The sequence below is a fragment of the Cuculus canorus genome, chromosome 9 (genome assembly GCF_017976375.1).
Source record: "Cuculus canorus isolate bCucCan1 chromosome 9, bCucCan1.pri, whole genome shotgun sequence".
In the NCBI taxonomy this organism is placed as follows: Eukaryota; Metazoa; Chordata; class Aves; order Cuculiformes; family Cuculidae; genus Cuculus; species Cuculus canorus.
This window is the reverse complement of record NC_071409.1, coordinates 2,978,124-3,002,788: the sequence shown is the minus strand read 5'-3', so window position 1 is coordinate 3,002,788 and position 24,665 is coordinate 2,978,124. Positions and strand designations below refer to the sequence as shown.

The following is a 24,665-nucleotide window of genomic DNA, read 5'->3' as shown; positions in this document are numbered from 1 at the left end:
AAGATCTGCGTTCCCGGTGTAACAGTGAATCGCAGTCTTGGCCAGAGGAGGGTGGCACTGTAAATGCAAATGATTCATCAATGTTCATTGTGCAACTTCAAGTAAAATTAGGGGGAACTGCTCACACCTTGAGATGTTCTTCAGCACTTCGGGTAGAATCTCATTGGCCCGGGCCGAACAGATACACTGCCACAATGGTCTCATTGGATGCAATCCTGCCGCAAGAGTGTAGTAGGACTCTCAGGATTGAGCCTTTAAAGGCTCATCGCTCTTATTACAATGCACATCGCACACTAAACAAGGCTGGTTCAACTCCACTGCAGGCTGTGAGTGCAGTGCTATGCACTGACAAAAAGCACCCGTGCTCCCATGCAATCCAAAACAGTGACCAGTTGTACATTGTTGAGTGATTGATGTTCTCATTAATTGCAGCGCTACCCCTAGCTACTCTTTTCACTGTTTGATGCAGCCCTATCAGTGTATTACTCTTAATTTAATAGTGTGTGACTCTTAAATACTGATGTCGCAGCACTGTATGGCTAAAATGCAAATATATCTGTCATTATTTTTTACTGTTTTGCATAAGACTCCAAGTAACAACATTTAAAACTAAGGAAGTTTATCAATCTCCATCTTTTCCCTTTTTGTTAATGACATCCTATTTAAAACAGACTACAGTTAACAGTTAATTCTAAGATTTCTGGTGGAAAGTATGTAGCCTACTTCGGAAGAGGATTAATGTGCACTGGGAAGCAAAAGTTCTGTTGCAAGAGCCTCTTCATATGCCTCTTCCTTTGTAAACTATTCCTAATGCTGAATTAGAAAAGGGAAAAGAAGGTTTTTTTTACTATAGAAATGTCCAGCAGCAACAGTATTTGGAGTTGCATAAAAACAGTGAGTGGCACTAACCAGTGCAACATGGAAAAGTACTAAGCAGGGTAAAACTTCTCTGTGGCTGCTAGGAAGCTTTTCATTTTCAAATCTTGATCATTTGACTTAATTAACTCGTGGTCTTTTAAGCAGCAACCCAGTTAAAAAACACTCCACCTTCCCCCATTACCTCCTGCAGCTTGATCTCGTCTGGCTGGAGGATGCTGAGGACCCCGCTGCTCCGGATCTCGGGAAGATCCTGCCATAAGTTGAACCTGGAGTTGGAGTTCCTCAGCAAACTGATTTGTGGTGGAGCTTTGCTTTCAGTTGTACTTGTGGGCTCTGCTTCAGATGGAGTTTCCTCACTGGGTGAACTCTCCTCAGGGTCTGTTTGTGAATCCTGCAGTCGCCTAGTTTCAATCTCCTGGCGTGTAGATTTATCTCGATATTCCTGATACAAGAGCCCTAGGAGGCAACACAACAGGTTGAGATGTTGTAGCTGAACAAGAGTAGAAATGTATTGTGGGAAAGGACAGCTGTTTCACACTAGTTCACCTCGGCAGAGGTGAGAGAGATCCCTTCCGGGCTGAGTGAAAAAGCCAATTATGGTGTTCCTATTTCAGCCAGAAGTGGAAACTATAAATGGAAGGCCATTGCTAAATCTAAAGTGTTGTCAACAATCTGCTGTCACGAAACATTTAGTTAACACAGTCAGATGAATCCACGATCAACTGGAAGGCATAAAACAAGCAGTTTGTTATTTGCCAGGTTTTTAAATGTTTCTTTAAAACCTTGATTTCCTCTGCAATATTATTATGTTACGAGTTGTAGATTGACAGGTATGTGTGAGTGCATGTTTGGAGAAGTTGTAATGCACACACCGAGACTACGTTAAAGAAGCAATTTGGTGGCCATGAAAACCCTCTTAAGGAGGAAACACTGAGCTGCAGTTAAGGCATTAGACAGGTAAACACTGGGACAACAAGACACAGCTACTTTGTTTTGCTACTGACTTTGCAATTAGCCTTGCACATGTTGCATAATTTCCTTCTGTTTCTATTATGATTGAAGGTAAGAAACGAACACTAAAAAGGTACCTGAATGACAGGGCACTAAAGAAGAGGCTATGAATTCACATCACCATGCAGTGGCAGCACATCAATCACAGGAGGTGTCCCCCGAGTTCCAATTACTGACTTGGGAAGCAGGCGAAATTGCACAGAATTTGCCCCTGCTCCTGATTTCAGTTGAGCACACAAAAAAGGTAAGAATCCTGAAATTCCTTGGCCATCTTTAGAAGATCCTTTGTCCCTCCAAGGCTTGCTAACTGTTCCATTTCTCTTTCCGAGCCATCTGTAGGACCCAGAATATTAATTGCTCGAATTTAATTTAGAAGATACGAAAAGACAAGAGAGCATGAGCCTGCTCTGAGTCACTCTCCTCACTTACTCAAACTGAAGCAGCGCTATTTACATTATCTCCCTTGGTTTATACTTGAATCACAGTGTAACGTGAATGAATGAGAGAAAAGTCCTCAATGTTAAAAAAAACCCCTACATAATTTGTCTGAATCATTAGGGGTTAAAAAATCTATCTGGTCACATGCTCTTGTGATAGTGGATCTCAGAAGCAGAGTCTGTATTTAACAAGGACAGAGACAACTGGGTGGGGAGTTTGTCCAGGGAGGGCAGAAATGTAGATGTTACTACCTACGAAATCTCTGGGCCAGCTTTTACAAGGCGCTGTACTAGTCTCTTAAAACCACATTAGGAATATGCTGGGGAAAAGCTCAGGCACAAGAACAGAAGTACCGCAGTCCGTGAACGTATCCTGTTATCCATTCTCCATGGAAAGATGTTCGACACCGGATTAAAATAGCAATGAGGGTAGCTGTGCCTAGGAAACCATACAGTCTTCTGTTAGCTTCCTACACGATAACCGAAGAGAGCAGACTTCCCCTGAAGTTTTGCAGGCTGCTGCTACTTATATAATGTCTCTCTGCATCAAAGAGGCTTATACAGCTTTCCTAAGCATTTCTGCCTGCTATTCAGCATCAGTGAGGGTGCTAAGCATGTGGTGGGGTGGAAAAGCCCCTTCAGGAATGAAGCGCCGAGGCTGCTAAGTGGGAGCTGCTTTCAGTGGTACCGACTCTATTGAAAGGGTTCTCAAGCACTGGCGCCCAGAGAGGTGATTGAGTCACCATCCCTGAAGGTATTTAAAAGATGGGTAGGTGAAGCACTTAGGGATATGGTTTAGTAGGGGACAGCTACAGGTGGACTAGATCTCAAAGGTCTTTTCCAACCTAGGGATTCTACGATTCCACTGGTCCATAAGCTCAGCCTGTGCTGGAAGGCTCTGATGCAGTAGGGCACCGGGTACTTGCTGCCCCACCGAACTGTGCACCGGAGAGCAGGACAGGCTGGCAAGTATCTGCAGCAGGACGGACAGTGCCTCACTCAAGGGAAAACATGCTGGGAAACCAAAGCGTAATCTCTCTGTTTCTCTCACATCAGAGATAATTTACATGTGCAGTGTTGATTGTACAGCCATGTTGTGCTGGTGGGTCTGTGCTGTGAGTCGGAGGCAATTAAAACTATCTTGTGTGAGAGGGATTTAGTATCCCTTCTGCAGATCTGGAAAGCAGCCCTTTAAAAAAAGAGATCCTCAAGACAACTTTGCCTCTTGCTTTTAAGGAAATAAAATCCAGACAATGAAACTTCATTTTGTTTCCAGGTTCCTTGTCTGACCAACCAAACAGAGAAGACCTACGGAGCCTTCAGTGGCAGGCAAGGGCAAATATGGACAGGAGATCTGATCGAATAAAGACATTCACCACCAGAGCTCATTGGGAAATGACAGCAAGGTAACTCGTTTTAAGGAGGGAGCCGGCGAGAAACTGGCTGAAGCATCATCTCAGACAGAAATATGACAAGAAGCAGAAAGGGGATACCAGAATAAAGCCAAAAGACAGGTGGATGTTTAGGCAGAAGAAGGGTAGGAAGAAACAAAAGAGGGCTGTGGTAGCACAGATAAAACATATCCTTGCTGTCTTGGTGTAAAAGGCCCATCTGCATATCAGTAAAGAAGTTGCAATAGGCGGAGCAAAGGCTTAGAGGAGATAGAGGGGGAGAAACCACGCAAAAGACTGCTATAGATGAAGCAAGAGATGGTCAAGGTACGGAATGGATGGCATAACTGATGCAAGGTCAGGAACAGGGTTTTGATATGTTGAAAGGACAGCAATACATCTGGGAACCGACTGAATGTGTAGAAAGAAACAGGGATCAGTAGTTGAACATGACTCAGAAGATGATTAGATGATTTAGGAAATGCTTACATTTAGTAAGTGAACAAGTACAAAATGTCAGAGACCTGTACAAACTCCATCCATTGCTTCATGTCCCAGCTGTCCCTACTGTGACCTGGCTAAAGGTTAACCATGTGGTCAGAGCATGGGTTTGGTGCTGCCTGTTGACTTAAGTGGTTAAGGCTGATCTTCCTAAGCGGTATTTACATAGTTTGTATAGTACATAATAGACTTTTCCCTTTACATTTATTCCATTTAATTTTGCTGCCACAGTCTCCCTTCCCAGCTCTCTCAAAAACTGGGATGGGAATTGAAAAACTAATTACTAATCTTGGAAAATGCTTGCCTTAGAGAGTTTGCAGTGCTCTTAAAGTAAACGTTATTACATTGAAAGCTATATAAAATCTCAGGAGGTCCAGAGACGTTTTCTCTGAAATCCTCTGCTCCAATTTCAGGCAAAACGCCATTACTGCCTCAAAAGCAGGAGGAATGGAAGGGAGCGAGTGTGCTCCAGCTGTTTGATTGGCACAGCATCTCTGGTTGTCAAAACCCTATCTCCTCCATCAAGGTGCAACAGACCTACTTGCAGTTACACGGATGCGCACAGAACTGTTGCAACGCTTCCCTCTGATATAAAAATACGTATGAATATAGGAGCTGAGTTGCTTTGAAGTCCTGATGTTTTCAGTGTTTTTATTGTGCCTCTCAGCAGAGTCCCAGTAAACTGACAACATATTGACACATCTGCTTCAGGAGATTAGTTCCTGCATAGCCAAAAGCACGTAACAGATGTAGCAACATCCATGCAAATCATTCACCATTTCCCTCCTGAAGGCCCTGACCTCGACTGTCTTGTCTGGCAGGCTGGTGTTTTCACCAGCCTCTTTCCTCACTGTCCCAGTGGCATCAGGTGCTCCAAGAATCAGCCCTGCCCGCCACGACCTGACACGGAAGGTGACAGCTCTCCCCTTGCAGTGACAGCATTACAAGCCTCCTCAATCTCGCCAGGGAGGTTTGCCTTGCTGCCCATGAGAGTTATCAATCCAGTTTTTCCATGCTAAGTGCTACATTCCTGCCCTTTAGATTCAAGAGTCTTGCAGTTTCATTTCTGAAATGGAACAGAACCGTTTAAAAATGAAGCTCCTCTATTCCCACCATAAAACTTGCCTCAGGATACGAGTTAACTTCGCAGTTACCCAAATCTCTCTGAGGAATGTCACAATTTAGATGTGGGAAACCAAGAAACAAGCTATGAAGGTCCTCTCCACATCCCACAAGAAAAACGGAAAAAAAAAAAAATACCACAAGAGCAAAAGCATAACAGTCCTTTCCACCACAGCCACCCTGATAACCTCAACTCCGCCTTTACAAAGAGACCACAAATGACAAAATAGCTCTCTCCTCTGTTGCAAATCCTATACCAGTGGCTGTTACGGATGCACGCTGACCTCGCTGCGTAGAGCTGAGGTCCATCAACACAGTCTCTGTGTTGGTGTTGACCCAGTACTTTAGTCTTACACCATTCTGCATACACAAAATCAGATTTCAGCAGAAAGTTGGCTGTAGTCCTAACAATTTACTGCTTTGTAAGAAGTGTTACTGATGAATGGAGGTAAAGCTGCTCAGTGATGGTGTTAAATCCCCTGCTAGGCAGCGTGCAAACCTGATGCCTCTGAAGAGAGCAAAATCATAGAATGGTTTGAGTTGGAAGGGACCATGAAGGTCACCGAGTCCAACCCCCCTGCTATGAGCAGGGACATCTTCAACTCAACCAGGTTGCTCATCCAACCTGACCTTAAACGTTTCCAGGGATGGAGTGTCCACCACCTCTCTGGGCAACCTATCCCAGTGTTTCACCACCCTTAGTGTAAAAAAAATTCCTTCCCAATATCTAATCTAAACTTCTTCATTAGTTTAAAATCATCACCCTTTGTCCTATTGCCACAGGCCCTGCCGCAAAGATTTTTCTCCATCTTTCTTACAAGCCCCCTTCAAACATTGAAAGGTGGCAATAAGCTCTCCTTGGAGACTTCTCTTCTTCAAGCTGAACAACCCCAACTCTCTCAGCCTCTCTTCATACACCGTCAGTGAGAAGTTTTCCGAAGGAAGGACAGAAATGGGCTCCTGCGATGCAGCCGCTAGCCCCTGCCCAAGGACCATTCCCGACTGGGTTTAGATTGGGGTTTGGTTTGCTCAGGCCTGATGGTAGGTAGGACGGTTGTGAGGGTAGGGGGACACTAGGGAGAGTTGGGGGGGTTGGTTTTAGGGAGAGATTGGGGGGATGGGAAGGGGATTTGGTGGGGCTGGGGGTTTCAGATGGATTAGGACGTGTTTAAGGAGGGAATGGGGAGATTGACGTAAAAGGATTGGGGGAGGTTGGGGGAGCAGGGAAAGAGTGGAGGGTTTGTGGGGGTTGAGGGATAGGTGAAGGTTGGGCTTTTGGGGGGATCGGGTGTTTCAGTGAGGAGGTAGGGGGTTTAGAGGGGATTTTGCGGGGGGCTGGAGGGACTGCGGTGCTGCCGTGAGCATGGGACACCAGGAAAAGTTGTGGGAGACAGTGGCCAGGGAAAGGGGGCACAGGGCGCGTCCTCACCAATGTGTTCGATGAGGTTCCTCCAGGAATCTGCTGTCATGGGGTGCGTGGGTGGCCCCTCAGCGGTGGGGGACTCAGCAGCTGCCGCGGGGTCCCTGCAGGCAGGGGGCAGCTCAGGGATCGACCTGGTCACCCCCCTTCTGTGGACACTCCGTCTGACAGCAGCTCCTACCCCGGTCACCCCCATCCCCCAGTCCCCCTCCTCAGGTCACCCCCTCCCTCAGTCACCCCCTTCCCCTGGTCACTGCCTGCCCCAGACACCCTTTCTTTGGACACCCCCTTCCCAGGTCACCCCCCCTCCCTCTGTTTCCTCCTCTCCCTGTAACTCCCCCCTCTGCCACTCGCCCTCCCCAGGTCACCCCCTCTTTGCCTGGTCACCCCCTGCCCTGGACACCCTCTCCTTTGGACACCCTCTCCCCAGGTCACCCCTCTCTCTCTGTCACTCCCCCTCCCCAGGTCACCCCTTCCTTTGGACACCCCCTGCCCAGGTCACACCCCCCTCTCTCTGTCCCCCCCGCCTCCCGCTGTCATTCCCCCTCCTCAGGTCACCCCCCAGCCCCAGACACCCCCTCCTTTGGACATCCCCTCCCTCTGTCGCTCCCTCCTTCCCCTGGTCACCTCCCCTTCCTTGCTCACCCCCCCCCCCCCCCGGTCACCCCTTCCCTCTGTCACCCCCTGCCCCGGTCACCCCTTCTCTTGCACAGCCCATCACCCCATCCCTCTGCCACCCCTCCCGCCCCAGGTCACCCTCTCCTTTGGACACCCACACCTTCTGTCACCCCCTTCTCCTTCTATCACCCCCCCCCCCCGTGTCACCTCCTCCCTCTGTCAGCCCCCCTTTCCCAGGTCACCCTCTCCTTTGGACACTCACTCCTTCTGTCACCCCCCCCGTGTCACCCCCTCCCTCTGTCACCCCCCCTCCCCAGCTCACCCTCTCTTTTGGACACCCCCTCTCTCTGTCACCCCCTCTCTCTACCACCCCCCTCCTTCCCAGGTCACCCTCTCCTTTGGACACCCACACCTTCTGTCACACCCCCCCCCAAGCTCACCCTCTCTTTTGGACACCCCCTCCTTCTGTCACCCCCTCTCTCTATCACCCCCCTCCTTCCCAGGTCACCCTCTCCTTTGGACACTCGCTCCTTCTGTCACCCCCTCCTCCCTCCGTCACTCCCCCCTCGCAGGCCATCCCCTCCCGCCCCGTCCCGCTCACCTGCCGGGCTGCCCGGCGGCGCTGTCCTGCTCGAGGGCGCAGGCGGCGCTGAGCGCGGCTGCCAGCAGCTCCATGGCCGGAGGCGCGGGGCTGGGGGAGCCCGGGCGGTTGCCGCGGTAACGGGGGCAGGAAGGCAGCAGCCTGGCGGCAGCGATGGGGGAAGCTGAGGCAGCCGCCCCCGGGGCTCCCGGAGCACTCCCCCCGCAGCCCCCCGAGCCGCCCCCGCTCGGATCCCGCGCGGCGCTTGGCGGGGGCTCCCCCCGCAAAACCCGCAGAGAGCCCCCTCGGAGCCCCTCTTTCTGCTCCCCGCTCTCCTCCGAGCGCCCAGAGCTCTGCCAAGTCCACGCGGAGACCGCTCAGCCTTTCCCAAATCCCTCCCGCGAGCTTAGAGCTCCCCCAGAGCTCCCCAAACTCAGCCCTCGGAGCTCCCGCCCGACCCCTGAGTTCCCCCCTCCGCCTCTTGGAGCTCTCACCCGACCACTGAGCTCTTTCCGCAGCCCTTCAGAGCTCCCCAAACTCAACCCTCGGAGCTCCCACCCGACCCCTGAGTTACCCTTCAGAACCCCCAAACTCAACCCTCACAGCTACCACCTGACCCCCAAGTTCCCCCCATAGCCCCTTGGAGCTCTCACCCAACCCCTGAGTTACCCCACAGCCCTTCAGAGCCCCCATACTCAACCCTTGGAGCTCCTACCTGACCCCTGAGTTCGCCTCACAGCTCCTCAGAGCTCTCACCCAACCCCTGAGTTCCCCCCAAAGCCCTTCAGAGCCCCCAAAGTCAACCCTTGGAACTCCCACCCAATCCCTGAGTTCCCCCCACAGCCCTTCAGAGCCCTCAAACTCAACCCTCAGAGCTTCCACCTGACCCCCAAGTTCCCTCCACCGCCCCTCGGAGCCCTCCAAACTCAACCCTTGGAGCTCCCACCCGCCCCCCATCAGACCTCTCAGAGCATCCAAAATCCCTTCTCAGCCCCCCAAGACCCCTCAGGCTCCCCCTCCGCAAACTCCACGTCCCCCTGCAGCCCCCCACCCCGTGCCCGGCACCCCTGTCCGCAGAGACCTCCTCAGCCCCCCAGCTTCCCTCCAGCGCTCCAATGCAGATCCCTCCTCCGCGGGGAGGCTGAATCCCTCCTCCCCAAGGGCCCCCCCAAAAGGCAACAATCCCTGCCTCAGGGGCCCCCCACCTCCACAAGCACCCCTACCTCCATCCCCCCTGCTCTGCTGCAGAGAGGCTCCTTCCTCAGATGCAGGGAAGCCCCTTCTCCATCCCCTCCGCTCTGCTGCAGAGAGGCTCCTTCCTCAGATGCAGGGAAGCCCCTTCTCCATCCCCTCCCTCCCCAGCAAGGCACCCTCCTCCGGCAAGCACCCACACCCCCATGCCACCCCATGCACCAGCCTCTCCTCCATGCACAGCCACCCCACGGGGGGAGAGGGGGGGTCCAGCCTGGCACTGACCTCTCCTCTCTCAGCCCCGGAGCACAGCGCTGCTCCCTAGTCCCTGCACCCCTCTGCCTATGCGCGGCTGGCACCGGCTTTGAGGGAGAAATAGGAGTGGGAGAAAGGGGTTCTCCTGAACTGCTTCCAGATCTGGTGCGTATGCTGCATTTCTTCTCCGGGAATGAAACCCTGAGATGGAGGAATGTAACTGAGAAACTCAGCCTAATCCCTCCTGCCGGGAACTGCACCCCTAATTACCCCACAGGATTGACCGCTATCCTTCTCTCCTCCTCCAGCGGGGCTCGATCATTCCCCCAGTCTCCCCTTCCTTAGCACTGCTACTTCCATAAGGATATATTGTCTCATTTAGGCAGTAAGCATCTCAGTACTCAATGATCTATATCTGTCTTCCTTCAGGTAATTGTTTTTCCGCCTCAGGGATAAATCCTCTTGAGCTCCAGAGTACGGCTACACCCTCGGATCGGTTCAAGTGCTTGCGGACAGGTTGAGTGCAGCTCTTCTCTACACGTTAGTAACCCCCAGCCAAAAAAACGTCATCTGCACCACATTGCAACTGAGGAGTTAACAGTCGGTAAAGGCTCAGCTATTCCTCACATTCGCTTTCTCCCTGTTGCATAAGGAACTGTAGGGTTTTTTCTGTACGTGATAATGTAATTTATGCAACAACATGAAATCCACGGTTTGGTCGGTATGTGGAAAATGGTTTCCTTTCCATCACTTTTATGTTGTATTTGCTAAACGATACATCGTGATAGCTTCCATTCAGCACAGGACAGGATGCCTAGGAAAGCTCCCTCAGCTAATGTGAACTAGATCTCAATCTGGCACACTGAGAGATCGGTCCTTATGTCATTAAGAGGCAGAACAGAAGGGAAAAACAGCTGGAAATATCAGTGGAGGGATTTGAAGACTTGGAGAAGACTGTCAGTCCAGTTCAGGTCCAGTCCCGCACTGGCAGGTTGGAAGGACCAGACAGTGGACAGGAAAAATCGGGGTGAAGGTGAGAGCTGGAGCCTATTTCGCACTTTGAGAGGAGGAGAGCCTGACAGCGAGGCTGTGCAGGGAGAGATTGTCACGGGGTAGGTGGTCAGTATGGTGTGAAAGTGGGTTATCAGCCATGACACAGTAAGGCCAAGGGGATTTGGGGAGACAGGTGAGAGAGGGGGCAGCCAAGACCTCATAGAAAGGATAAAGCAGCAGAGACCAGGTGAAGCTCGGGCTAATGACTGGTGATTTGGTGGCTTGCTGCCAGGGCAGGGATACTGTGAAGGGTTTTAGATTTTAGTAAGTGGATGGCATGCTAAAATGCCTGTTTCTCAGAAAAGGGGAGGGAGGACGTTAACCGTACTGAGCCTCCTCGTTATCTCAAATTCTGGAAAAGCAGGGATGCTGTTTACTATTTTCTAAAGAGAAGGACTAAGAGCAGTGGGGAGTTCTCCCAAGTAATCAATGGGAAGTCAGTGTGCAAGCTTCTACTGTCACTGCTAGAATGAATAGACACCTAAATATAACTTTTGGGTTTACCTATTAAAAAACCATATATCTTTTAGAAATATGCATTAAGAGCGTAACGGATTCTAACCCCTCACATTGCTTCACTCTGAAGGGTTAAACCTGCCACAAATTGGAATTTCTTCTTAGAAAAAGCATTTGGGTCATGATATAAAAACATTCAAGAATAGAAAGCATCTCCTGTAACTATACGGTAATTTGGTCCTGCCTGTTTTTCTTTTTCCTTCATGTTTTCCTTGGTCTGAGATGAAAAACCTGAAAAATATCAGTAAAAGTAAGAACAATAATAGGAATTTTGGAAGAGGTGAGTTCACCAGCTGGGAGTGAAATGCTCCCTGTGGCCATGGGAGGCCACAGCTTATATTTTTGTCTCTCCCAGGTCTGTTCCACTGGGCAGCAATTACCAATAGGCTACTTATTCTTCCTTCAGAACTTCTTTTTTTCATTTTACATTGTAATTTGGTCTTCCAAAACTGTTGCTCTTTCTTCCTTTCTAGGCTTATTCTTCATGTCGATGTACAGAGAACACCCATAACAAGAGAGATGCTTTTTCTCCAAGTGAGGTGATAAGAGCGTTCCCAACAGCGAAAAAAATATGTATTGAGCAAGAAGGAGATATTTTTGTCCTGAAAAAATTGTTGAGATGTTCCAAAGCTTGCTTTTCTGTTTGGAGACAAAACAGGGAGCTGTCATGAAAAATGAAGGAACGCAGAAAGCGATTCTCTCCCAGTGGTCTGGTGGCTGGGGTGTTCATACTGGGTGTGAGGGATCCAGGTTGGAGTCTTAGCTGTGTCATTCCCAGGCAGACTGGTTTCTCCTCTTGGAGCTGCTCTGCTTTCTCTGGTCACTGGGAATGGTGTTTGAACCTGGTGAATGCCTTATTGACCAGATATGGCTTTGGATCAGTCAATCCTGGACTATTTCTGCTCAGTAGAACAGCTCCAGCATAGCTGCCTCTGTCTTTCTCCCTGCTTCCACAACTGTTAGGACTTGTACAGTTTATCTGACCTAGCTGCTCAGTTCCACTTTTCACTCGACTCCCTGAGGCAGATTTCTACCTCATCTCATTCTTGGTGAGCAGGTTTGGGCAGCAAAACTGGTGGAAAATGATTCTTTTTTTAATGTTTTTTTTTTTAGCTTTGTGTGAGCCTAAATTGTCTCTCTACAGAGTGAGCTCAATGCGAGTGCCAGCACAGCCGAGGTGGCAGACATGCAGATGGATGGCAGGACCATGGCAGTGCCACCTTGGACTATTTTACACTGCTGCAGAACAGCAGGCTCAGGCAAAAGTTCCCACTCCACCTAATCTTAACCCTCTGGGTAGGAGTTTGGAGGAGGTTTTCTTTTCTCACACTGAATTTGACTCGGGGGCTAAGAAGCTTTCCCCCATATCATCAAAATCAGTAAAATTTCATGATGAGAGATCACTTTTCTGACCAAATTCCCTGTATTTAATCCTAAAACTCCCTCTCTATTTGTAGGTTAAAGAATCTGACTACTGCAATACACAAGTTAAAAATCCTACCCCAGCACCCACTCTGACGGACCAAAGCCCAATTTGTCTCAGGAATTCTTAGCATCCCCAAGCACACAAGCACTGGAAATGATCCAGTGACACAGAGCTCAACCATGGTTCAGCTCCCTGTGGGCACAGGAGAGTAGGTTTGAGCTTGCCTCCCTTCTGCAAAGAGGGGTTTATGCTGTTGCAGAGATCCCAGCTTCACTGTACTGCTGTGGGAAAAGATCTTAAATATTGGCTGACCTAGTCCATGGTTGCATTTAAAATGTGATAACTGGTGTGAGTTTATAATTAGTTTATTCCAATGATCTCATCTAAGTTATGTTTGCTGAATGAAGTCTCAATCTGTATTTTCAGGCAGTAGTAGTTTTGAAAAAATAGTTAATCATTTGAATTAAGATTTCTAAACTCAAAAGCAACCCCTAGAATGAATCTGTGCAAAGAGTTTGATTTCAAAGGATTCTGAAATTAATTTTTAAATGTTCTCTTTTAGCAGTTTTTAGCAATTAGGCCTCCTCTTCCAGAAACTAAAAAGAGAAGAGGCAGTCCAGCAGATCTTATTCATGAAAAATTCCCCGAGCCCTTCTAGTTAGTGGGAGTTTCACACCAAGAAAGGCCACAAGATGAGGTAAGAAGCGCTGTTTTGCTCTGAATTAACCAAATTTGTGAAGTGTGAAGTTACTAATAGATTTGAATAAGATTATATCTTGACATACCTCTCTCTATCAAGGATATTTCCATGCTTCAGGCTCATTCAGGTTCTCTCTGCTCACGTGTGGGTTTTAGCAGTGTTTCGACAATAGATATGTCTGTGAAATTTTTATTCATGTTTTTTGACTTTTTAGTGGGAGGTACGTGGAACTCCTCATCCCTAATATTTTTAGATCCTAAAGGCCTAGACCACATCTGTTCCTGAACCTGCTTAAGCTTTCATCAAAATACCTTAATTATATCTGTTAGGGCTTGCAGCCTCACCAATAACTAAAAATGTTCAGAACTTGCTATTATGAGATTCCCTACCTTTAGGTGTTTCAAACCTTTTGATGCTCGTAATCATCAAGGTGACGTTCTTACCTACTGTCCATCTGCTGCTGGCAGGTTATTTTTATATATTAAAAACAACGATTTCTTAGGCTTAGGAAAATATTACTGGATCCTCTTATAGAAAAACAGGAAACCTATTGTTCTGTCCTTTGAGAAGCTTTGGTTTCTGTTGAAACACAAGTTGAAATTTGGGATTTGCTGGGGCTTTGTCTTTGCCACATTTATGAAAATCCACGGAAATTATAGGCCCTTTTGCACTCTCTGCAATACACAGAAAGTTTATTCTTAGGTTTTAACATCTAAAATCTATGAACTGCTGCCCATGGAGAGAACGGGTGCCCTGCTCAGAGCTGAGAGCAACATTTCTGATATCGCAGCTGTCAAAATCTGCCTGGTCCAGTCCTAATAATAAATGCAAATAAAGGCCATTTCTGCTGTATCCTCAGTGATCCTTATGCTGGGTCCAGGCAGCACGATGGAGAACAGTACTTGACTGAAAAACAGAGGGAGCAAAAACCAGATACAAGCACAGGGAGGGTAGGGTTCTAATTCTGGACCAGGAGACTGCTACGAAGAGAGGAACTCAACTGCAGCCGAATGCTTCAGGAAATGGTGAGTTGGAAAAGGCTGTACAACCTAGCCCTGGAGCTAGGAGGAGGGCTGGGAGACTAAAAGTGCGTGAGGAGCCAAAGGGTGAAGAGCCTGGGGAATGGCAGGACACTGGGATACGAGCTGCAGGAGGGAAGAGAGAGGAATAATGTGTTTGGGAAACAGTAGACTGAGGAAATGGTGCAGGGAATTACAAGCTGAAACTGGTAGTAAAGGAGAAAACAAAGAGATTGGTTGAGGACTTGAGGGTCAGGGGATGTCCAAAAGAAGCAGATTGGATTGGGAGAGCTGGAGGGCAGAGCCTAGACCTTGCTGGGTAATAAAGCCATTACTGGACTGAAAAACCTGACAAATAGAGACTGGATGGAATAGGTGGGCAGATTGGGGTTGGGATCTCCATTGGCTGCATGGTGAAAGTATATGTAATCAGCATTGTGTATGTCGTCGCTTACTATTCTGTATGATCCTGTGAAACGTGAGATCTTGACAGTCATCACATATTAATACCTACAGTGGCTCTATTTACCAAAAAGAAAATTTATTAGTTTTTAAAAGTTATTCTCCCTGAAAATACAGTTGCTGTTAGACTTTCTGAGATTCAGATTGTACAGAAAGAGGGATAGGAAAAAAATATCTATCTATCTATCTATCTATCTATCTATTTCTAAAAGAGAAAAAATTGTTGTCGTGTGAGAAAATATAAAGATTTGGCCAACAGGCTTCAGCACCTGCAAACTGAAGCAGCATTGGCACGGTAGTCAGAAGAGGTGACTGTAAGAAATGTATTTCTTAAGTAGAAAGAGACTGCTGAGAACAGCATAGGGCCTCTTGCAATACAGGTCCCAGCCTCCCTAGAGGCTTTCCCAGCTTTTCTGGTCAAACCTGGCTATAAAAGCAGTGCCCTCTGCTGCCCAGGACAAACAGTGCTGTGCTGAGGAATGCTAACCCAAATTCACACAAGCATCCTTCAGAGCGTTGCTCTATTTTACATGCGTGCTGTTTCTTCCTAAGACATGTGTTTGCATGAATTCAAACAAGTTAGATTCCCTCTTGCTGCTGAAGGTGACTGTAGTCCCCGTTGTAATACTTCTGTTCTTTGAGCTCTGAACAAACATAATCAAACACTGTTTTAGATTATGCTCATTTCTCTGAATTGGAGGTTTTATAACAAGCCTAAACAAAGGCTTTGCTCTGTGCTGGCAGACCAATGACCTCACAGCGAGCTTTGCAATGTGAAATTTCACACTGAGATTCTCTTACAGTCTAGCCACTGGCCCTTAATAGAGATATATCATTTTTGGAATCTGACTCAGTGGGAAATGGTAGGTAAATAATACAGTCACGCCACTGAAATACCTGTCTTGTATTAGAAATGAAGAGAAGTCAACATTCTATTGGCTGCTGGTAAAGACAGGTCCCTGATTAGTGAATCTCCTTTCTAGCATTTGAAATAAGTAATTTTCTGGTCTCTATGGGAGCTGCTTTCAGCTAAGGCTGACAGTGTGTCTGGACACCCTGTGTGGATGTTCTTCTGTGATGGGTTTCTATGATCTCAGTCTGCACAACTGCTGCTGCTCTGAAGCTGGAAGGACTGATCACAGTGGGGAAGAGCAGCTTTTGTTAAGTTCCTTCCAGATCTTTGGCTCTGGTTACTCTGAAAAAGAAAAGTTGTGCTGGAAGCTCTGCACTGAATTGTGCAGGGCGAGTCAGCCGAGTTGTTGGGAAGTGGCTTATCATGCAAAGGGTTTGGATCTTTGCATAATGTGGAAGACTGGGAGGGAGCCACATGATTTTGTGGAGAACTCTAGAGTGCTGAGGGGGAGCTGGGGATCGCATGGGAAAAAAGTCATGGGAAAAAATAATTTGAGAATAACTAGACATAAAAATGCTTTTAAGAAGCTTATGGGGGCCAAATGGCAGATTTTATAACATCACCAGTAATGTTTGAGGTCACCTTGTTTTCAGACATCAGTGTTCTGAGATCAACGAACTATTCTGCTCTTCTCAGAGCTCTGAGTGCCATGTAGATTCAAGACACTGGTGGGTTTGAAGGAGCCTATGGTGCTTTTTCCTTAATCAGAGTGTTGAAGTCTGTGTCTCATGTGAGTACAGTGCGGATAATTCCTTTTCCTGAGCCACTTACTAGGTTTCCCAGCTGTGTTTATTTCCTGGCCTAAATTCTGTAGCATGGCTATACATGAAGTGACATCCCTACCTGCAAAGAACCTGTTTGTGTCAAACCTGCTGGAGAAGGGATTGTGCCTGCCCAGCCTGTTTACCCAATAGAAGAGGGAGATCAGTGATTACTGCAAGTAATGGCAATATCCCTAGGTTCCTGCAGGCTTTCCACAATACAGACTTCTAGTGGTGCTCTTATAAATTACCGCTAATCTTTTGGAGAAGGGAAGAGGAGTACACGGGGTCAGTTTGAGCTGGAACTCTGGTCTCATGCTCTGTCAGATTTCAAGAGATGTCACTCAGCAGCATTGCCTGCTTTTAGCAGACACATGACTTAGAACCTGTACTGACCTGTCAAGCTCTGAGCACAGCAGTGTCTTTGATAAAACTGGCTCCCAGCACAGGCTCATTGTTTCCAGCTCCAGGGAGAATCAGAATTTGCACATTTCAGAGCTGCCTAAGTGCCCGTGTCAGGATGTCAGCGACTGACAGCGATGATTATGCCGCAAGGAGAAGGCGGCAGATGGGTTTGACATCGCAGCAGACTGTAACTGTCTAGTTTCATATGCTCGATTTAGTGCCAAAGGGCAATCAATTTTAGCCAGGGCAATTAGTTTATTTAAATCCAACTTGACAATTTGTCTATATTTTTTTTACTGGTGTTGTGTTCGTAAGGAAATGTCCCCAGAAAGGCACTGTGCATTACACCAGCACAACGGGGCTCGGTAATTAGAGCCACACGGTGCAGCATAATGCATGCACCTTTAGAAGGCAAGTGTGTAGCACTTTCATCTTGATCTTCTACAGTACAAGTAGGATCTGTCTTGTAGTTATACACACAGGAGATGAGGAGCTAGAGAGGGAGTTTGGGACAATATCTCATTCATACATTGGAAAATGTAAGGTTAGGTGGCTGTTCCTCTCTCTGCCTGGCTGCAGTGGCAAGAGAGCAGGGATGAGGGCAGATATACTGGGCGTATGTAAATTTATTGGTTGTGGGATCACAGTCTTTCACTGGACCTAGGTTGTTGAAGGATTTAAGCCAAAAAGGAGCTACCTCACTACTGAAAGGCACCTATTGCCTTTCAGTTCTTCAAAGTAAACAACAAGCAGAAGGTCAGAATACTTTAGAAAGCATATTTGTAGCTACTTCCTCAGCTATAAAGTCCTGTTTTCCATGTGGGGTTTTGTAACCCCAAAAGTTTTGAAGTGCTGAGGGACATGGTTTAGGGAGTGTTAGGAATGGTTGGACTCGATGATCCAATGGGTCCTTTCCAACCTTGTGATTCTGTGATTCTGTAACAGGCTTCAGGAGAGCCCTTATGTTGGGATGTTCCATAAGGCAACACCTGCAGGCTCTCCTTACTCTCAACAAGCTGCTTAAGGCAATCTGCCCATTTTGTTTACACCACTGGGTGTTCCTACATCACTTTCCCCTTTTTCCAATCATCCCCACCGTCTTCTTGATCCCCCTATCTCCTTCACTGTCCTCTCCAGACTCATGCTGATAAGCCCCTTCATACCATGATGCTAGCAGTATACGATATGTATTGTTAAGACTGAAAACAGCACTGCAAGTCAGAGAGAGAAGGTGTATATCAGAGCTATAGCTTAGTCCAGCTGTCAATACAAGCATTCTTGCACCACTCCAACTACATTTGTCCTCAATACCCCATGTGTGCACTTGCTTACCTTTGGATCCATAGTTCATCTAATTGTGCCTTATCGGAGTTTACTGGTGATGGTGATCCCTTATGAGATAAAACATTCAGAGGCTCTTTGATGGGCTCATTGTTTTTGAGTGAACCTGTGACATAAAAGAAAGCCAAGAGGGTGTTAAAACAGTAGTTTTTTTTAAGCGTCATCCTTACTGTTACTGTAGATAGTGGTTTGCTTACACCAAAGGCAATAGGAATACCACAGACACAGAGATGGCTGTATTTTTAGCTTGGATTTTCAAACAAGATCGAAATGTCATCAGCTTGCCTAGTGCAAGATTGCACAGCCTCTGTCCCAACTGCACATACAATCGAGAAAAGGTGAATGCAGATAGGGAGTATCATTTCTTATGAATATGAGTAGCACTCTTACCACTGAAAATTGGGTACCAAAATTAGTGATTTTCAGTGCCATTCTCTAAACAGTAAAGGTTTAGCTGTGTGTGCATGCCAATATTTGGTTCCCCAAGTTCCTTCATTACTGCTCTGCTGTCAGGCACACAGTAGGTGTTCAGTTTACTGGATAGATCAAGACTAGATTTGGGTAAGACAGGAGAGACAGGAGCTTTACTTTTAATTGCTTCTCCAATTTCCCTCAGATGAACCTCTGATCCTTTCTCAGGGAGCCAAAGTTGTCTTAAGTCCATGGGTTACTACTGCAGTACTTGGCAGGAGAGGCTGCATCTCACTTTTCAAATGAAACCTCCTGTTGATAAATGGCCTTTTTTTTTTTTTTTTATTAGAAATATTTTGGTCTAAGTCATAATTTTGTTTGCATTTCAAACTGATGACAGCACAGGCAGGTCAGTGCTCTGACCAAGCTGATTTCTGATGCACCCATTTAATCATTGCTAACGGATTTTCAGAGGGAAAGGGTAAAATCCAGACATTTTTAAACTCCCCAAAACAGTGCCAAGGAGTTATGAAATGCTAGTTTGAGTTATTCTCTTTGCCTTTTAAATAGTTTAAACATTTTGCCCTTCTGTCAGAGGAGATTGCTTTAAAAAACAAACTCCTTTTCCAGTTAAAGGAAAGCATCTATTTTGTTTTACAGCTCCTAGGTTATAAGCCAAAGCTAGTCTGGTGCTAGGGGTGTCTATATAAAAAGCCTTTCTCTCTTCTAAATTACTTTTCTTGCTCTCATTTCTTGAGTCTATTTTTCCCATTTTGAATCCTACTCTATGTTTTCCCCTGTATCTTTCCCTCTCTTCCTTTCTTCTTTCCTTCCCCTCTCCTCCCCCCTAGTCATTCCCTAGAACAGGTTAACATTCGAGCTTGAGTCAGACACTCGGATAGCTGCTGTTCAAATGGGTTTGAAGTCAAGATAAAAGAGCTCACCCATCCCTTGTTCCCATGCACGTCAGCAACTGCTGGCAGAAGTTGTTCCTGCTACAAATGAGGCTGGTGTAGAAGCACCCGCTGTCCAGTTTCGGGGAGAGGGAATGGAATCAGTGGAGCAGAGGGAGAGGGTAGAAGAGCTGCTTACACAGTCCTAGCTGAATTTAAAATCTGTAGCTCTGAGCTGGACTGGCTATAGTGATACTGGAGAAAGAGCTGTTGCTCCTAGCCCAGGTCTTGCTGTAGGCACTGGAGAAAAGGAACGTTCCCAGTGTTTCCTGCTGACCAATTGCAGATCTAGAAGAAAAAGCCCTGCTTGGAACAGATCCTGTTTCAGCAGTGGTAACACAGAGAGGGGAGTGTGGGAGAGAAGCGCAGATCAGCTTCTGTGGGTGGTCTCAAGAGCTGCTAAGAGAGAAGCCCTTCTTTTAGCTTGTCCTTCCTCAATGACACTGGCTAGACAGGAGGGATGTCCTCCTGTGCCGTTGTCCTGACGCCGTGATGCTGCAGATGTATGAAGAAGGTGTGCCCTGCTGTGATGGTCCTGCTGCAGTGACACCAGGAAGGAATAGGGGAGAGGGCCTCCTCAGCAGCAATCTGGGCGCTGTGACGCTTGGGGAGCAGGAGAGAGGGAGAGCCTCTTCTGTGCTTGCTCTGCAGCAGCGATCTGGGAAGGCGGTGAAAGACAGTTCTGCTCTGGTCCTGCTGCTGCACTGGCAGGGTGGAGAGCAGCTCTGCTCTGGCAGAGGTTTATCCACAAACCTCATTGACAACAGTAGCAGAATATTAAACAGGAGCTCTTTGCTCTGCTGCTGTCTGCTTGGAAACTTAGAGAAGGGAGGGAACTTTCCTTCTGTCCATGCCACAGGGTTGAATGGGCCTTTATAGTGCTGAAATTGCGTGTCTCCCTTGGCCAGGCGGGCAGGAGACACCCTTTTTCCTGGAGACATTTCCCAGACCTCCTTTATTTTGAGGTGGATGATGTCTTCTTTCTTTTCTTAGAGAAAGATGTCTGTTTTCAGGGGCTGAAGGGCGTGCTCTACTACTGCATAACAAAGCAATAGCTTTCAGTGGCTTGCATGGCACTCCAAGGTCAGTAGTGTTGTTTGACTCATGCATCTAAGCTGAAGTTCAGAGGCCAGGACATTGTTTCTGTTAGATTGTAACCTGAAGATAGGATTGGTGTCTTCACTGCAATTCTTTTATTTATGAAACTCCATTTCTCTGAACACCTGGGAGATGAAGCAAAGGGCATTTTCTGTTCTCACAGATCCAAATCTCTCTCATTTGGCGTTTAGATTAAAACCACTTTAATTTTTTTCTTGCACTGCTTCCGAGTGTGTTGCAGTCGCTCTTTCCTGGTTCTCTTTTCAGCTCCTCATATCTTTCTCTTGTTTCTGTCACAGAGAGCTGCTCAGACAAGGTGCCAGCTCTGTGAAATCCTGGCCTTCCAGTCATGCTGTGTGCTGTTCACACGCAGAGAAAGCCAACTTGTTCTGTTTCTACTGAAGCCATGGCTGAGTGCATGTGTGTTCTGGATGGTGCTCCTGTTATTTCAGCCTCTTAGTTCAAAGGGAGCTTAGGTGTTTCTTACAGCTGGACTCCATGCGGGGTGGCAGCAACTGCATTTTCAGAGAAATCTCGCTCCCCTCTCATAATGTTCCGCTGTGATTTCCACAGGCTTGGTCCCTAAACGTACGGCTCTGGTTTTGCTGACGGTTTCCTCGATACGCCGTTCGGCTTGCCATACAGTTACGGCTTTTCAATATGTCCTTTCTATACTCTAAAGAAGTTCCAGCTTTGTTGACAGCTTCGTGCCTTTCCCTGCTTAAATGATTTTTCTCTTAGAGGGCAAAGGGATGGCAGAAGAGAATCCTGCCTTTGTTTGGATTCTCAAGCATGTTTAAACAACCATCCGTTTTACACTTCCAAGCTGAGCAAAGAAAGATACGAGCTTTGCCATAGGGTAGAGGTGTTCTGTAACGTGCTGACTGCTGAGCCACTTTCTACCTTCCCTGCCCCTTTTCTAATCTCATCGACTCCTATAGTTCCTATTGTGACTAGAAAAGGAAGCGTAATGCTGTTTGGGTCAGTACTCACCTGCAGCACGCCCTTTATGCATTGCCTCTCTGGATAACTTTCTTTTCTCTCTGTTCGGCAGCCTCATGGACCGGTAGTACTTGGAATTTCTTTGAATGGCAATGTAACGTGTGTGCGAGTCCCTCTCATGGGTCTCCAAATCAGTACTTTCTGACTCCTCCTCACCTTCTGAGACCGAACCTGACTCTCTCAGTACCTGCTGAGAAAGGCCCTGCTGGAGCCCACTGGCAGAGAGCCTGCCAGCGGCTTCTCTCCCATGCCCATCCATGACTTCCAGATCTTGTCTCTATGGCAACTGAGACTATGGATCAGCAGCAGAACAGCAGAAGACAGATAGCCTCCACAACTCCATCAGCTTGATTTTAATTGGAGCTGGAAACAGACAAACAAAATGCAACAAAAGAAGAAAAGAGGACAAATTCTGGTTAGTTCAGAGGCTACGATGCGTTATCTGTTTAGGATAAAGGGGACTCTCCAGGACTTTGTCTAAGATCATTCTGAGATCACCACCTTACAAGCCTTATTCTAAGGTCCCGAGCATCGCTTTGATGTGCCTACATGACACACAACATGCTGCCACGGATGTCACTGGAAAAATGACTGTATTTGCTCAGTTGATGACCACTCCCTTTTGTCACTTGTTAGCACTAGCTTACAAGCTGATTTAGAGGGGATACAGCTAATAGCCATGTCCTTGGTTTTAAGGATGAAAATGTTACGGAAGAGAAAGTAACAGCTGAAGAGAAAGCTCTCTTAATCTGCCTATTATCTGTGTACTTCTCCTTGTAAGAGAAGAATTAATGCCTTTCACAGAGCTGGGTGCCTTCTAGCACTTATGAACAACACTTACTCCTGCAGTGCAGATAAGTGAAGAAAAATCCATAGCTGTCGGGGAGTGAAGGTAGAAGAGACAAGATTATGTAGCAGTGGAGAGCATAGAGACCTGATTTTGTTTTCTTAGGTGCCAATGTACCTGCTCAGTGACACGGGGACTTCAGCACAGGGGTCCCCCTGCTCCGTGCATCCGTACATGGACTATGGCAGCGCTTACAAGCATTTTTAGAAGGTAAAACACTAAAACAGCAAAACAATAGTTGATCCTTCAGCCTTTGCAAGACTGGGTAAATGTGAACTGATTACTTAAATGTTCACTGCTGGCTTTGTCTTGTTGAATTCTTCCAGCTGTCAAAGCCTTTCTAAGTACATAATGTGATTTTGTGACTGATGGGGCTAATGTGAACAGTAGAAAGAAACGCTGCAGAGGAAATGTGAATGTAAAATTGACAATTCGCTGAGAGAAGGACATAAAATAGTGCTATGTATTAGTCATTAATGATGTTTTGAGTAGTTATATGTATCCCTGGTTTGTTAAGTTGCAGTATATCCAGTATATAAGATACTCTAGAAGGTAAGTGTCTGAGTTTCTGTTCTGGGTCTTCTGCAATCACTGTGTGCCACAAACCTTTTCCTTCCTCACCCCCAGGGTCACTTCACCTGGTCCCAGGGACATCAGTGATAGCTGGGACATCACCTGTGAATCCTTTGCTTTCCAAAATTTTTGAGGGCCCTATGTTTTATCTTTATGAAAGGAAAGTCACTCCCAGAAATCATGAGCTGTGCCCGAGTTGTTCTGCTTCCTGGCTCTACAGATGAGAAAGTCTGCCTTCTCCTTTCATAACCTGAACCTCAGCACACAGCTCATACCTGCTAAATTTGGATCCTGACTTCAGTTCTCCCAAGACCGCTGGACAGTTTGGAACTGGTGGTTGCTCTGGGACTGTTTCCAGTGTTACTGGAAGTGTATGAAGGGCCCATTTGTTGGTTGTGGTGTTAAGTTTGGTTTGTAAATTAGTCTGAGGTATAGAGATTCACTAAGCCTGTTTCTGTTTCTGTGGCTCAGAGGAACAGCAAAATAAAAACAGCTCCTGTTGGAGACAGCCTGAAAAGAAAGAAGCAGCTATTTCTTTTCCTGTACCTTTCTTACTGTCCCATGACTAAAGCCCCAAAGGCTTCATCGTTGCAGCTGCGATGGAAGTATTTCAGTTAAGTGGACCACAATTAATATTACACCTATAATCCTTCCTAATCCTAAGCTCTATTTTGTATTTATTTCTTTTCTATAAACTGCTTTATGCCTTGCTGCTTGGGGAGATGAACCTGTAACAATCCCCTCTATATCGAATCTCCTACATCCTTCGAGTGGCCACCCCTTGTCCATGTTACTCACACTGGGACAGAGACCCGTCTCTTTTTTGTGCCAATGTAGTTTTCAATGCTTAGCAAATTGCTGATGGTGTTTTCTTGAGAAATGAGTTTTCACAGGAGCTGCTCACCAGTCAGGAGTCGTTTCAAAGCCTTGTAAATCTCCAAAGGAATCATTAGGTGAATATGTGAATATGTATGTGGATGTCATTGTTGGGCTTTCACAAAGATGCTTAGTAGAGAATGAGCCTTTTGCATGGCTAAGTGAAACCCTGCTGCCCTGCCCAAAGATATAGCTGTTCTCAGCAGCACAATCAGACCAGTGTAGTTATCTTTGCCAGATACACTTACTTTGGTCCATCAGAAGAACAAGGGCTGTCCATCCTGAACAGCCTGCTGTTAGGCTGCCAAACTGTCCCTAAGAAATAAGATATTTGTCCAGAAAGGAATACAGCAGTGGATGAGAGAAAGAATTCCAGGTTTTTGGCTCTAAACAATATATACATTTTTAGTTTCTTCAGTGAAAAGTTCAAGAACAGAATGTTTCTGAAGGCAATGCTTCTGATTCCGAAAGTGATACTCTAAGAGATTGTTGAGAAACCATTTACTGGTATGTCAATCAGTTAGTCCTGGATTTTGCAGTTGCTTTAATTATATTAAAAATTCGGGATGAGTTTAAAGGATACATTCAAAATTAGTATTAGGTTTTTTTCTGGTAGCAGTCAAGCTATTTAGTGACAGAGGATGAATGATTCAAGCAGGCGTGGACCGTAACTATCCCTGTCTGTTTGTAGTGAATATTTGAAGGAGGTGTTCATCTCTAATAGTCACAGGTCTTGCGTCAGGAGTAACCCAGCCCATGTATCCTGAGATCACATGTCTGGCTGCAGCGTCATCACCTACCTGAATGTGCTTTGCAGGCAAACATACTTCTCTGTAGTTCAAGATAACCAAAGTAGCAGTCTGTAGGGAAAAAGAGAGACGACAGCAGTGAAACCAGCAAGTGC

The 24,665-nt window shown here is 46.7% G+C and overlaps 1 protein-coding gene and 1 long non-coding RNA gene across 7 annotated transcripts in view; one reads left to right on the top strand and one right to left on the bottom strand.

Annotated features, from left to right (window-relative positions):
• The window catches only part of NGEF (neuronal guanine nucleotide exchange factor), a 40,667-nt gene extending 18,928 nt beyond the window's left edge, over positions 1-21,739 (bottom strand). Inside the window, exons 1-5 of one of the 4 annotated variants that reach the window (XM_054074670.1) lie at positions 21,457-21,739; positions 17,993-18,107; positions 7,981-8,121; positions 6,771-6,865; positions 1,061-1,335 (exon numbers count right to left, since the gene is read on the bottom strand). In XM_054074670.1, the coding sequence (XP_053930645.1) occupies positions 1,061-1,335; positions 6,771-6,865; positions 7,981-8,121; positions 17,993-18,107; positions 21,457-21,724 (894 nt within the window). In that variant the 5' untranslated portion in view covers positions 21,725-21,739. Of the gene's footprint in view, positions 1-1,060; positions 1,336-6,770; positions 6,866-7,980; positions 8,122-9,435; positions 9,901-17,992; positions 18,108-19,356; positions 19,376-21,456 lie in introns of those variants that run through there. The other 3 variants (XM_054074671.1, XM_054074672.1, XM_054074673.1) reach the window with 3 other exon arrangements.
• LOC128853062 (uncharacterized) lies at positions 9,884-21,655 on the top strand. Of its 3 annotated transcripts, XR_008451293.1 has the most exons (5): positions 9,884-10,009; positions 11,448-11,513; positions 12,963-13,097; positions 13,960-14,125; positions 21,518-21,655. It is a non-coding gene; the product is annotated as an uncharacterized LOC128853062 (long non-coding RNA). The 3 variants fall into 3 exon arrangements; XR_008451292.1 differs by lacking the exon at positions 9,884-10,009 and having other exon boundaries at positions 10,136-11,513; positions 12,966-13,097; XR_008451291.1 differs by lacking the exon at positions 9,884-10,009 and having other exon boundaries at positions 10,136-11,513.
• Positions 21,740-24,665: the final 2,926 nt, after the last annotated feature.